At 39.1% G+C, this 13,856-nt stretch overlaps 1 protein-coding gene across 1 annotated transcript; it reads left to right on the top strand.

Moving 5' to 3' along the window:
* Positions 1–1,211: 1,211 nt before the first annotated feature.
* On the top strand, positions 1,212–6,769 carry LOC104077413 (regulator of G-protein signaling 18-like; the record flags this gene model as incomplete). Its single annotated transcript, XM_009578648.1, has 3 exons — positions 1,212–1,447; positions 2,775–2,842; positions 6,574–6,769. Coding segments are annotated over 3 exons (500 nt in total), but the record flags the coding sequence as incomplete, so codon positions are not given.
* Between the last annotated feature and the right edge of the window lie 7,087 nt (positions 6,770–13,856).

Genomic DNA, 13,856 nt, shown 5'->3' with positions numbered 1-13,856 from the left:
ATTATTAATTTAATTTAACTATTTTATTAATAATAGTAGCAAAATTATTAACCCAGAGAAAACAACAGAAATTAAGTGGAATCAGAAAGCTCAGAAAGGTCTGGAAATGTCAGGCCATTGATTTAGTGCAATTATTTCTGGTGAATGTCATCAGTACCGTTTTTAAATAGATAACTGCTTCCAAAATCTACTAAGAAACAGAGGTCAAAGGTAAGTGAACTCATTACTTAGATTATTTACCATCATGTCTGTAGAAATACAAAGTGTCCCAAGGCAGAAAACCATTTCTTTCAGATATAAGAGAGCTACAGAATGCAACATTTGGCTATAGAATTGATTAGTCATGATGTACATGAAAAGAATTTAATATCTGGCTTTATGTTCCATTTGAATGTTCTTCAGATATTCCTGAGTGCAAGATCAGACATTTAAAAATAAAAAAGGTCCTTGAGCTAAGAATCTTTTTAGGTACAGTTTTTAAAACAGGGATAGGAACAAAAGTAACCAGAATTTGAGATCCTTTCATTAAATAATTATCCATTCCTTACAAAATTAGGAAATGCAAAAATGTGACAAGAACATGATTAAGCCTGCTTAGTTTTTTGCAGAGACTTACCTATGATCTAGCCGGAGTGAGCACTCTGGTACAGTGCTGGACACCATAAGCTTTACAGTGTTTTTCCTTAAATGCTTGACACTAATGTAACTACTTTACTTCCTAATACTCAGCACATTTCAGAAAAGGAGCATCTGCAATGTAATAACGATAGTAGAATAAAGCAGATTTTAAAGATACTAACAGTAATTTACAATTATTACTGAACAACAGTCTACCTATATGCAAAGATCCAAGAACTGTTTGGAACAGCCTAAAAATCTGATATTCTTCTTGAAGGAAGTCCACTATTTTCAGAAATACACATGCTTTGATTGCTTCCTGTTCTAAGTAGGCAGGTCACAAGTGAGTAATGGATTTTTACACATGCTGAGAATTGTTTCCATGAACTCCTCACAAGAGTATGGTACTCAAGACTTTAACAAAAGAACTGTAATTCTTTTAAAACTTAACTGTAGTTTAAAATACTTATCCATAATGTAAAGAAATTTAAGAGAAGAACAGACCATGTTGTTACCTTGTACAGACTGTGTAAAAAGAGCAATGGACTGGTAAGGATTTTGTTATTAAAGCACTCTAATATTCCCTTCTGTAGCTGAATTGAATGTATTTCTGAAGCTTCTGAAAACTGATTCCAGTCAGGAGAACATTTACTTTTGGATAGCTTGCGAGGATTACAGGAAAAGCAAAACTGCACATGAAATTTTTTCAAAAGTTACAACCGTTTATGAAACATGCAGACAAAAAGATATCCAAAAGAAGTACAGTAAAAACATTCTTCAAGATACAGTGTTTGATGCACGTGCATCCGATGGTGTCTGGTTTTATGAGGTACGTGCTCAGAAACATCATCCATCCCACATCAATAATTGTGGAAGTGGCAGCTGTTAATCATGTAGCCGCTGTCATAAGAAGGCTGCATCTTAAATGTCAAAGCTTTCAAAGGATGTTTTGAAGCCACTGCCTAGGTCATTTTTACTTTCCTCTAGAGCCCTTTCACTACCTCCTCCATAATACTCCTCTATGTCTAAGGAAGAGCATGAAATATTATTTCACAGGAGTCAAAAATTCTTACTCGTCTATGAAATCTGGAAGTATGTTTAAATGCACATGACATATTTAAGGTTAATAGCAATGATAAATGGTAACACTGTCATGAGAAATAACAGTTGGTAACAGTCATTTGTGGAAACATATTATCTTCCTAGATTTAAAATCGCCTGCAGAACAGCAGAATAATTTTCTTATTCTCTTAAACCAGTAGTTATGCAGTAACTTCTTATGTAGCTGAGATTCAGAAGCTTTTATCTAAATAAGCGAAATCACTAAAACCAATTTTTAAATTAAACAAATTTTTTGAAGTAATAATTATAAGCATGATTTAAGCACAGCTGCTTCTTCATTGACACAATTTTATTACCCAAAACAGCTCTAAATTAATATTTTTGGCATGTTACAGGCAACACACGCACAAAATATTTGATATATTGATTCTTTTTAATTCTAAGAGCAGTTTGTATTGTTCAAGTAGTGAAAAAAAGTCTTTTTATTTACAATTTCTTGCTGGAGTGTATTGTAAAAGAATAATCAAAAAAATGACAAAAGGAACATGTCTCAGCTGCTGGGTTGAACCCAGGAAAACAATTCAGCATAGGAGCCAACTGCCTTCTTTAGGAAAGTGATGAACAGACTGGAGGATGATAAATTCACTGAAATCAAAACAAGACATCTTTCACACCTGTAATTCTATATACTTCTACCAAATCTGAGCAGACTGACTTACCTATGTTCCTTTTTTCCGTCTGTTCTTTTCTTGTTTGTCAAAATAGTAGGTATTAAATAGTAACAGCTACTTCTTATAACAGGAGTGAAAAAGGTGTCACTCAAAATTTTAAGAGAACTTTTACAAAATGTTGCAATTTCAGTCATAATTCCTGTGAAATATATTTAAGATTCACATCTGATCTTTCTTGGACGGAGGACTCATTTATTAGGTTTCCTTGCAAAAAGTAATAGCCCATTGTATTTCTTCTCATACAACATCACATTGGGGTGAACCACACATAAGGAGAAAAACCTTGGGTTGCTTGAAGAACCGGTCATTTCCAAGTGGTCATTCTGTGAACAATTTTTATGGAAAACCCCCCAATATCAATAGGTTCTTTCTTTAGATTCCGATGCTTATGAGATGTCTAATGATTTAGAAAAGGTGAATAGGAAGGATAGGTAGGGCACAAAGTCACACCTTGACCAACAGTAACATCATGATATCTGCATCTGCCATAATCTTGAGTTGGTGCATAGAGTATGGATGTTGTTCTCCTTCAGCAGTTGGCTCCTATGCTGAATTGTTTTCCTGGGTTCACGCCAGCAGCTGAGACCAGCTGGCAGCATCTGACTAAAGATCCACCACTTCCAGAAATTGCATCTTCTAATTGACTACTTTAGAGTCCGGCAGAACACTTTCCCACATCTTTTCTAATCATACAGTTAGAAAGGATATTATAATATTAGGTCCAACAGATAGTGTGTTTTATCATTACTGATTGCTTTTCAGTTTTGAGGTTCAAACTATTTGTTACCGCTAGCTTTGTGCAAGTACCGATAGAGAGTATGACAGCTGTATCTCAATTAGAAAAAGATAAAGCAATAGCACATTATGGAAGACATTTTCTGAGTGGTTCAGGAGTTTATTACATGAAAATATTGTTTAGATTTCATTTTATTACATCCACCATGTGTCCTGGGCCTGTATAATTTAGAATAGAATCTTGTCACGGTCTGAATGTCATTTTGCACACAGCTATGTGTTTGCTTGTTTTTGACTAACATGGGGTATTTGTAGTATTTTCTCATACTGCTAAACACATGGGAATATGAATTAGGCAAAATGTAAAATTACAAGGCTTTTACCTACAGCCACTGCATAAGTAAAATTTTAATGATTGCATATATTAAGAGATCATAAGAAATTTAATTTTTAGTCATATATTTTATACTATTTTCTTTGTCTATTATACTATTGTATTATTATATTATGTTATTTGTCTGTTCTCTTTGTGTAAATTATGCTGTATATTTTGGCTTTGCGTTTAAATATTTGTATAATTTTTTTTGCAACTAAATGAGCCAAAAGGGCCAAGAAAAGCACCATGAATGTTACTTTGCCACACTGTGTTCCATTAAAAACAAGTGAACAGATTAATATATACATATTTTACTTTTATTTGTTAATCGTCAGGTAATATTGCCCTCATTACTAACTTCACTCTAAAATTTTATAACTTTTATGCCTTTTGTGTTGAAAGAAAATCTGAAGAGTAAAAGCCAGACCTTTGGCAAAGTTGGAATGACGAACAATTTTACATGTCTTTTGCTTTCCACTCTGCGTGGAAGGGAGAGGTCCCCTTTTTAGTTCTTTACTATTCAAGACATCCACAAAAGTTTTATAGTCAGAGCATGCAATTACCCTCTCTTTGGCTTTCGGGATTCACGTAGACATATCCTGAAGCATGGGGCAATTTTTAAAATATTAAATGTTGGTTCTGTTAAATAATTCAGTGACTGCAGGATTTAGTAATAGCTGCGACTGGCCTATTCAATCACTTTGCACAGAATTTAAGTTTTTTTCTTCTCCTTTCAGTTACCAGTCAAAGTGAAGAGATACAGTTTCTGAGGATGGGATTTTATTTTCATTACTAATTTAGAGCATATATGAACTGTTCAGCCTGAGAGATTCAGTGTCCCCTGTACTAACTTTCAGTCCACTCAAAGTTATATATTAAGAGCTGTCATGATGCAGTTTAATGCAAGGTTCTTAATGTGTAATATAGAATCATAGAATCATTTAGGTTGGAAAAGACCTTTAAGATCATCAAGTCCAACCGTTAAACTAACACTGCCAAGTCCACCACCAAGCCACGTCCCTAAGCGCCACATCTACACATCTTTTAAATACCTCAACCACTTCCCTGGGCAGCCTGTTCCAATGCTTTATAACCCTTTCAGTGAAGAAATTTTTCCTAATACCCAATCTAAACCTCCCCTGGTGCAACTTGAAGCCATTTCCTCTTGTCCTATCACTTGTTACTTGGGAGAAGGGACCAACACCCACTTTGCTACAACCTCCTTTCAGGTAGTTGTAGAGAGTGACAAGGTCTTCCCTCAGCCTCCTTTTCTCCAGACTAAACAATCCCAGTTCCCTCAGCCGCTCCTCATAAGACTTGTTCTCTAGATTCTTCACAATCTTCGTTGCCCTTCTTTGGACACACTCTAGCACCTCACTGTCTTTGTAGGTAGTACTGCTATCAGATAAGTTGTCCTGATACTTAAGAGGATCGGTAGGTTCCCTTCCTCCCTGCCCAGGTTATATATGATGTTTATGATTGGTACAAGCATTTTAAAAAAAAAAAAGGGTTTCATTTCACCTTTATAATTCAGCACTAATTGAAGCTATTACTATTTCAGCCAAAAGAGTTATCGTAAGTCAAACACACGGATCCTGGACTCACCAGGGAATCATGCTGAGTCACAGAGACCTGGGATCACAGCCATCCCTGAGTTCTCCTGAGGAAGAAACACCTTAATGACTGAGAAGGGTATGAATTTTGCAAGATTATTTTTTTATTCATCCTTAGTCCCAAAGCTTTAGGCAAAAGGTTCACCCAAGTGAATGTTGCAGTCACATAGTATTTTTACTTAAGTGAGTAGTCTGGACAGAGAGACTCAGAAATAAATCCAGTGCCTGTGGTAGTGTTAATATTGTAGTTTAGTCATTCCTAAGACTATGAAATGCATTTTTTGGTTTTGTCAGCCTCCATTTTTTTACAAACTGCCAGCTTTCCTGTGGTCATTATCACAACAGTCACAAAACGGTTGAACAGTGTTGACCTGGTTATTATTGACTACTTAGAAAGGCATTAGCTATGGCTTTGCATCAATGATTGCTGTTGTATGAGAAAAGCAGGACTTGTTCTGCTATTTTATAGGTAAGCAACAATATACAATATACAGTATCCTGTATACAACAGTATTTCACACACAGTATACTCTCCCAAGAGCTTTTTGAAAGTATTTACTGCCTTTTACCATCTACCACCAAGTTAGGATTTGCAATAATTAGTTTATATATTTTTTTTCACCCAGAGCACACTTCAGCTGTCTCGTTCCTGGAGAGAAGGAGGAACTACTGGAACCGATTATCTTCCAAGAAACAACTGAAACAACAATTAAGAAAATAGAGGGTTCTGCGCAAAGTACTGAGTTTGGCATTACAAGCTGCTGGACAATGCTTTTTGACTGCATCAACAGCATAGCTTTGGCATTTTATCTTGACACTAGCTAGCAACCAAGCACACTGCTCATCAGCAGAGAAAGTCATTTAGAAAAGCAAAAGCCTGCTATTTCCAGCTCCATCTGACACACTATTCATATAAATATTCACTGAAAAATTAATCAAATTTTTTCTCTAATTTGCTGTTGGTTTTAAATTACTTTTAATATTTTTTTAACCTGCAGGATTTAGCAGTAGCTACTGTTGTGAAATCAAATTTTCAGAAGGAAATAGTAGCTGGAATAATAGGAGAACAGGGACACAACAAATTTCAACATTACAGGAAGAAAAACAAGGGCTGGTTATAATTTTTCAAATTAAGGATGTCTTTTCCAAAGCAAAATGCAGCAAACTGAACAGTCACTTATATTTTTTTAACCTGCAGGATTTAGCAGTAGCTACTGTTGTGAAATCAAATTTTCAGAAGGAAATAGTAGCTGGAATAATAGGAGAACAGGGACACAACAAATTTCAACATTACAGGAAGAAAAACAAGGGCTGGTTATAATTTTTCAAATTAAGGATGTCTTTTCCAAAGCAAAATGCAGCAAACTGAACAGTCACTTCTTGGAAGAGATTAGATGTTTATGTTTATGTTTATGTTTATGTTGGGCTTATGTGGCAGGGAATTGGTAATGGGAGGGTACGGGGGGGCCTCTGTGAGAAGAGACCTGAGGCTGCCTGTGTGCCAGACAGAGCCAGTTCCAGCCGGCCCCAAAATGGACTCACCGCAGGACACACCTGAGCCTATCAGAGATGATGGTGGTGCCTCTGTGATAACATATTTAAGAAATGGTAAGAACACTGTGCAGCAGCTGTGAGAGAGAGAAGTGACAAAAAAAAAAAACCTGAGAAACATCCCTGCAGACACCAAGGTCAGTGAAGAAGAGGGGAGGAGGTGCTCCAGGAGCCGGAGCAGAGATTCCCCTGCAGCCTGTAAAGAAGATCATACTGAAGCAGGTTGTCCCTCTGCAGCCCATGAAGGACATTGGAGCAGATATCTACACTGTCGCCTGTGCAGGACACCACACTGCAGCAGGACAACATGCCCTGAAGGAAGCTGCAGCCATGATGAGCCCATGCAGGAGAAGGTTGCTGGCAGAAGCCATAGCCCATGGAGGGGAGCCTACACTGGACCAAGTTTTCTGGCAGGAGTTGCAGCCTGTAGGGGATCCACAGTGGAGCGTACCATTCCTGAAGGACTCTACCCCATGGAAAGGACCCACACTGGATCAGTTCACAGAACCAGAGAATCACAGAATCAGAGAACCACAGCATCACAGAATCACAGAATGGTTGAGGTTCTGGATTGAGTCAAGGGACTCCTGGATGTCATCTGGTCCAACAGCCCTGCCCAAGCAGGGCCAACTAGAGCCTGTTGCCCAGGACTGTGTCCAGATGTTTTTTTAATAAGGAGGGAAACTACACAACATCCCTGGGCAACTTGTTCCAATGCTTACTCCCCCTCTGTTATGAATTTATGCCTGCCAGCCACCTTAACAGGGTCCGACCCTAGGATCCCGCTGAAAATGCAAAGTCCGAGTGAAGGTTTCCAGTTACTCTTCTATTAGTTCTCAGATTACAGCTCGAGCTGGGTGCCTCTGGAGGGGGACCCCCATCCGAATTCATGCCTCTCAATTATACCCGTACCACCCATCACCTGATCCCCAAGTCCAATCACTTAATTCTGGTCAGTGGTCTCTTGATTTCTTATTGGTTTTCACTGTCACAGGGCTGTCCTTCTTCTGAAGTTACTTCATTCTCTTGGAATTGTCTCCTTGGTCCTTATCTTTTTCATTCCACTCGTATCTGCCAGGTTCAGCTAGTTCTTTGTTAGCAACATTAGTTTTATCAAAAAGTTTACTCTCGGTCAGCTCTTGTGGCCTAAGGCTTCAACTACTTTAGCTACTAGTGCTAAGCTACTAATGCTAACCAAGATTATTCAGAGAGAAGAATACAGTTAATCAGATTTCTTCTGTAACACCCCCACAATAAAAAAGTGTTTCCTGATATTCAGACGGAGCCTCCTGTGTTTCAGTTTGTGCCTATTGCCTCTGGTCCTGTCACTGGGCACCACTGAAAAGAGCCTGACTCCGTCCTCTTTGCCCCCTCCCTCCAGGTATTTATACACATTGATAAGACCTCCCCTGAGCCTTCTTTTCTCCAGGCTGAACAGTCCCAACTCTCTCAGCCTTTCGTCATAGGAGAGATGCTCCAGGGCCTTCGTCATCCTTGTGGCCCTTCATTGGATTCTCTCCAGTATGTCCATGTCTCTTTTGTACTGGCGAGCCCAGAGCTCGACACAGTCCTTCAGGCGTGGCCTCAGCAGTGCTAGGTAGAGAGAGAGGAAGGATCCCCTCAGTCAACCTGCTGGCAATACTTTGCTTCTTGCAGCCCAGGATGCTCTTAGCCTTCTTTGCAGCAAGGGCATGTTGCTGGCTTATGTCCACCAGGACCCCCAGGTCCTTTTCTGCCAAGCTGCTTTCCAGCTGGGTGACCCCAGGTCACCTAGTGCCTAGGGTTTTTCCTCCCCAGGGACAGGACTTGGCACTTCTTCTTGTTGACCTCCAGGAGATTGCTGTCAGCCCATTTCTCCTGACTGTTGAGGTCCCTCTGAATGTCACTACACTCCTCTGGTGTATCAGCCACTCCTCCCAGTTTTGCGTCATCTGCAAACTTGCTGAGGGTACAGTCTGCCCCATCATCCAGATCATTAGTGAAGATGTTAAATAGGATCAGACCCACTATTCACCCTTGGGGTACACCGCTAGTTATTGGCCTCCAACTAGACTTTGTGCTACTGATCAACAGCCTCTGGCCCTGGCCGTTCAACCAGCTTTCAGTCTACCCTACTGTCTGCTCATCCAGCCCGTACTTCAACATCTTCTCTAAGAGGATCTTCCGGCAGACAGTGTCAGAGGCCTTACTGAAGTCCAGGTACACAATAGCCACTGCTGTCACCTCATCTACCAGGCCAGTCATTTCATCCTAGAAGTTTATCAAGTTGGTCAAGCATGACTTCCCCTTGGTGAATCCATGCTGACTACTCCTCACGATTTTCTTGTCTTTCATGTGTCTGGAAATGGTTTCCAGGGTTAGCTGCTCCACTTTCCCAGGGATCGAGGTGAGGCTGACCAGCCTGTAATTCTTTGGGTCCTGCTTCTTGCCCTTCTTGAAGATAGGAGTGACATTTGCTTTGCTCCAGTCTTTAAGCACTTCTCCCAATCACCTCGGTCGATCAAAGATTTTCGAGAGTGGCCTCTCAAGGACATCTGCCACCTCCCTCACTGCTAAGCTATGCAAACTATCAGGCTCCACAGATGTGCCCAGTTTGTTTAAGCGTTTCTGAACCTGGTCCTGTTCCACCAAGGGTATGTCTTCATTGCTCCAGATTTTCCCCCTTGTCGCTAGGACCTGGGGTTCCTGAAGGTCGGTCTTACTAATAAAGGCTGAGGGAAAGGCAGCACTCAGTTCCTCAGTCTTTTCCATGTCTGGTGGAACCAGGTTCCCTGACTCATTCAGCAATGGTCCCACATCTTCCCTAGCCTTCCTTTTGTCACCCATATACTTAGAGAATCCCTTCTTCTTTTCTTCGACATCCCTTGCCAGATTCAATTCCAGTTGGGAATGAGGTTAGGCTTTCCTAACCTCATCCCTGCATATTCAGACAGCGTTTCTGTATTCCTCCTGGGTTATCCGTCCTTGCTTCCACCCTCTGTATACTTCCTTTTTGTGTTTGAGTTTGGCCAGGAGCTCCTTGTTTGACCATGCAGGCCTCCTGTCATTTTTGCCTGACTTCCTTCTCAATGGGATGGACCACTCTTGAGTTTGGAGGAGGCTATCTGTGAATATTAACCAGAATAATTTTTTCAATAACCAAGAATAATAATTTCTTGGGCTCCTCTTCCCTCAAGGGCCCTATGCCACAGGACTCTTCCAAGCAGATCTTTGAAGAAGCTGAAGTCTGCTCTTCTGAAATCCAGGGTTGTGAGCTTGCTTTTCACTCTCTTTCCTCCCCTCAGAATCCTGAACTTCGCCATCTCATGGTTACTGCAGCCAAGGCTACTTGTGTACATCTGGGAACAGTACACGCTCAGGTCGTTGCAGCATCTTCTCTCATGTGACATACATTGGGCTGTACAGCAGCCACTCATGCTAATAAACAGGTTACTATGCCTAATATGACTGACATGGCTTGCCCATGATCACTAACTCCTTGAATACAATGTCTTCCGCAAGATTCCTCACATAATCTCTTGACTTTGTAAAACAAAAGTTAGGAATCTTACAAGAAGATAATTATTTTTTAAGTTTAGATATATTTCACTTCTAACTGAAGGCAACTTCAGAAAAGATTGTTTTGTTATCTGTTATAATGAAAGATACCTAATTTCATCTTAGGTCTCAATCTGCATAATGAAAAGGGTTTTTTTAGCTTACTTTGTGGAGGTTGATGAAGAACTTCTCTTCTCCAAAAGTATCATCTAACCAACCATATATCGTTGTCATGCAAACATTTTTGTCCATTGACATTATCTTCATGATTTTCTTCTGAGAGAAAGAAAAAATATTCAAGACCTATGAAAAAGCAGATTTTGATATAAGGCTAAAGTTAAACTGCATGTGGGGAGACTATAATATCGCTGACATAATTCTCCATGAGAACTTATGGAAAAGTTCATCCAAAAATAAATGAACTTCAGCAAGTAGCAGTAATGTCTGCAACTAGAAAATCAGAAGTAAAGTTAAACCCAGTGTTTTGTTCCCTTAGGATTACATTTTGGAATGTGAAAAGAACAGTTATAACAATTTTTTTTAAAAAGCAGGGAGCAACAATTGTAAATGCAGTTAAAAATTCTGAGACAATAATATCAATTTATTGGTAAAAACTTGATATATTTAAAAAATCTTGCCCTAAGAGAGTACAGTTGACTGATTTATTTCTTATAACTTCACTTCACATGTATGAGTAGTTGAACAGTATGAAATGAAGTGTCTGGATTCTGAATAATGTCAGTTTGTCATTGTAAAGTGAAATGATAAAACGTGATAAAAGAGGAAGTTCCTAGTACGCTAGCTGCAAACATGCCAAGAGAAATATCATATTTGTCACCTGCTAACTGCCTATAAACTCTCTCCTTTTGGAGTCTACACAGAAAGTTCTGAACAAGCTCTTTACTCCATAAATTTAAATTGTGGCCTCATAGAACTATTTCACTCACTTTTAAAGACATTAATAGGTAAATAACAGGTATTAAAAGATCTGAACTTTTCATCAGACTTACTTTTAACTTTCCTCTCTATATCTATTTGGCGCAGAAGAAATGTAACCAGAAGTAGAGTCCTATCTTTTTATTCAGTTAAACAGACAGGATGAACTTTTGTAATCTGAAATAATAGAGGTGCTGGGAACATTTTTGAATAGCATTTGATTTTGTGAAATTGCTGTTGTTTAACCCCAACCAGCAGCTAAGCCCCTCATTAACTCCTACTCCAGTGGGAGGGGGGAGAGAATCAGAAGGGTAAAAGTGAGAAAACTCATGGGTTGAGATAAGGGCAGCTTAATGGGTAAAGAAAAAGCTGTGCATGCAAGCAAAGCAAAATAAGAAAATAAGAAATTCAGTCACAACTTCCCATCAGTAGGCAGGAGTTTAGCCATTTCTAGCAAAGTAGGACTTCATCATGCCTAACAGTGACTTGGGAAGACAAACGCTATGACTCTGAATGTCCCTCCCTTCCTCTTTCTTCCCCCAAACTTTTATTGTTGAGCACAACATCATATGGTATGGAATATCGCTTTGGTCAGTTGGGGTCAGCTGTCCCAGCTATGTCCCCTCCCAAATTCTTGTGCACCTCCAGCCTACTCGCTGGTGGGGCAGCATGAGAAGCAGAAAAGGCCTTGATGCTGTGTACACACTGGTCAGTGATAACTAAAACATCAGCGTGTTATCAGCATGGTTTTGGTGACAAATCCAAAACATAGCACCATAGAAACTACTGTGAAGAAAATTAACTCTATCCCAGCCAGAAATAGCATAGAAATACACCACTTCAGAGTCAAAGTTTTTCATGAGTTTTCATAACTTTCTCTAGTCTGGAGGTACACACATTAGTGAGAAAAACTTGACCCAAACACCCTGATCCACATTTTGATGTGATTTCTCTAAAGAAACAATTTTGAAAAGTTTTGGTTTTTTGAAATGAATTATGACATCTGTCAGGAAAGAGAAGTTTCACAGAACAGAATTGTCTTCTAGATAGCGTTGCTATCCCTTAACCTTTTATAGAAACAAACCAAACATTTCTCAAGAACTTTAACTTTTTGCAATGATATGCTCCATAACTGAACACATGGCTTCTCTGTGGCCTACTCAGTTGGCAGAACATGTGAACTGATTTATCGTGAAGAATAGAATTTTATGAGGTATATCTTCACACAGAACGGGGTAGTGAGAAAGGCATAAGAAACTTCTAAAATAGCCTCTTTTGCAGTGAAAATTTATGTGACAGGTTTAACACTGTGTCTAGATCTAATCCAGTGAAGAATGGAGAGCGATCTTGTTCAGACCACAATAATCATAGGGAAGGACCCGATATCATTCCAGTTTTGGCAAGTTAGATAAAGCTAAGTGATAATATAAACCTCTAATGCAGATAATTTTCAAAGCCAATTCTGCTGTAGACTGAAATTGAATTTTGTGCCAAAACACTCAATTATAAATAATGTGTTCAAAGGACTATTGGTTTTGAACTAACTTCTGGAGGGATGTAACTTCTGACAAAGGCATATTTGAAATTCTGTTAGTTATTTAATTCTAAAAGACATTTATATCCAAATTAGAAAAGCATTCATTTGATATGCCTTAAGAGATAATTGGAAGAGGACTCTGCCACTGAATAGTTACTTTATGTCATACTTGTAAATCATTAACTGAGACAGGGTAAGAGGACATTACAGGTGGTTTTACCTGACTGAATACACGCCAAAACTAAATAAACCCATATTCTGATTTTTTTTCCATTTTTATGTGTTCAAGGAAATACTATTATCAGACTTCCAAATAAATGTAACATTTTCCTACATGTGGACTCAACTGGGCACTGCCATAGAATACTACCTTCCTTTGCAATTATTTTCTTTGAACCCATTGTGCAAAAGTTACAAGCAGACTGTGGAAGAGTTTAAAAGCTGTAGATTCCATCATAGTCCTTACCTAGTTTCCATATACGTATCATATAATGAGATCCAAATTCTGTTGACTTCTGTTGCCTTTCCACATGCAGGTCCAATAAAGTTACTGGGACTCCTCCTCAGCCAGCAGTATGTGGAGGATTTCTGAGAGAAAAGACGTAAAAAATTCATTGTCAAGCTTTTCCATACTGCCATATTCCAAGATTATGGAGTCCCTTCCGTTTAAGGAAGAACTGAGTAGTGTGGTGACTGCCCTTACCTATCTATCTGCACTTTCTAAATAAAAAGATTTCAAGTACTTATGGAACTCTCTATTCTTCTGCAGCCTGTTGCATATATGGTAATGTGCTGTTGGTGGATTGTCATACAGCGGTGGATATCAAAATATGCATATAATTAATCTATAGCTATTTTAAATTCAGTTCATAATTATATTTATTGTGATACTTCATTGGATATTGTCCTGGTTTCGGCTGGGATAGAGTTAAATTTCTTCCTAGTGCTGTGTTTTGGATTTAGTATGAGAATAATATTGATAACACACTGATGTTTTTAACTGTTGCTGAGTACCCTATGGTCAAGGACTTTCAGCTTCCATGCTCTGCCAAGTGCACAAGAGGCTGGGAGGGAGCATCGCCAGGACAGCTGGCCCAGCTGGCCAACGGGGTATTACATATCATGTGACGACATGCTCAGTAGATGAATGGTAGGTGTGT

This window comes from Fulmarus glacialis, unplaced genomic scaffold (assembly GCF_000690835.1).
Source record: "Fulmarus glacialis isolate BGI_N327 unplaced genomic scaffold, ASM69083v1 scaffold2875, whole genome shotgun sequence".
In the NCBI taxonomy this organism is placed as follows: Eukaryota; Metazoa; Chordata; class Aves; order Procellariiformes; family Procellariidae; genus Fulmarus; species Fulmarus glacialis.
The sequence above is the reverse complement of the archived record's forward strand: the minus strand, read 5'-3'. Positions and strand labels throughout refer to the sequence as shown.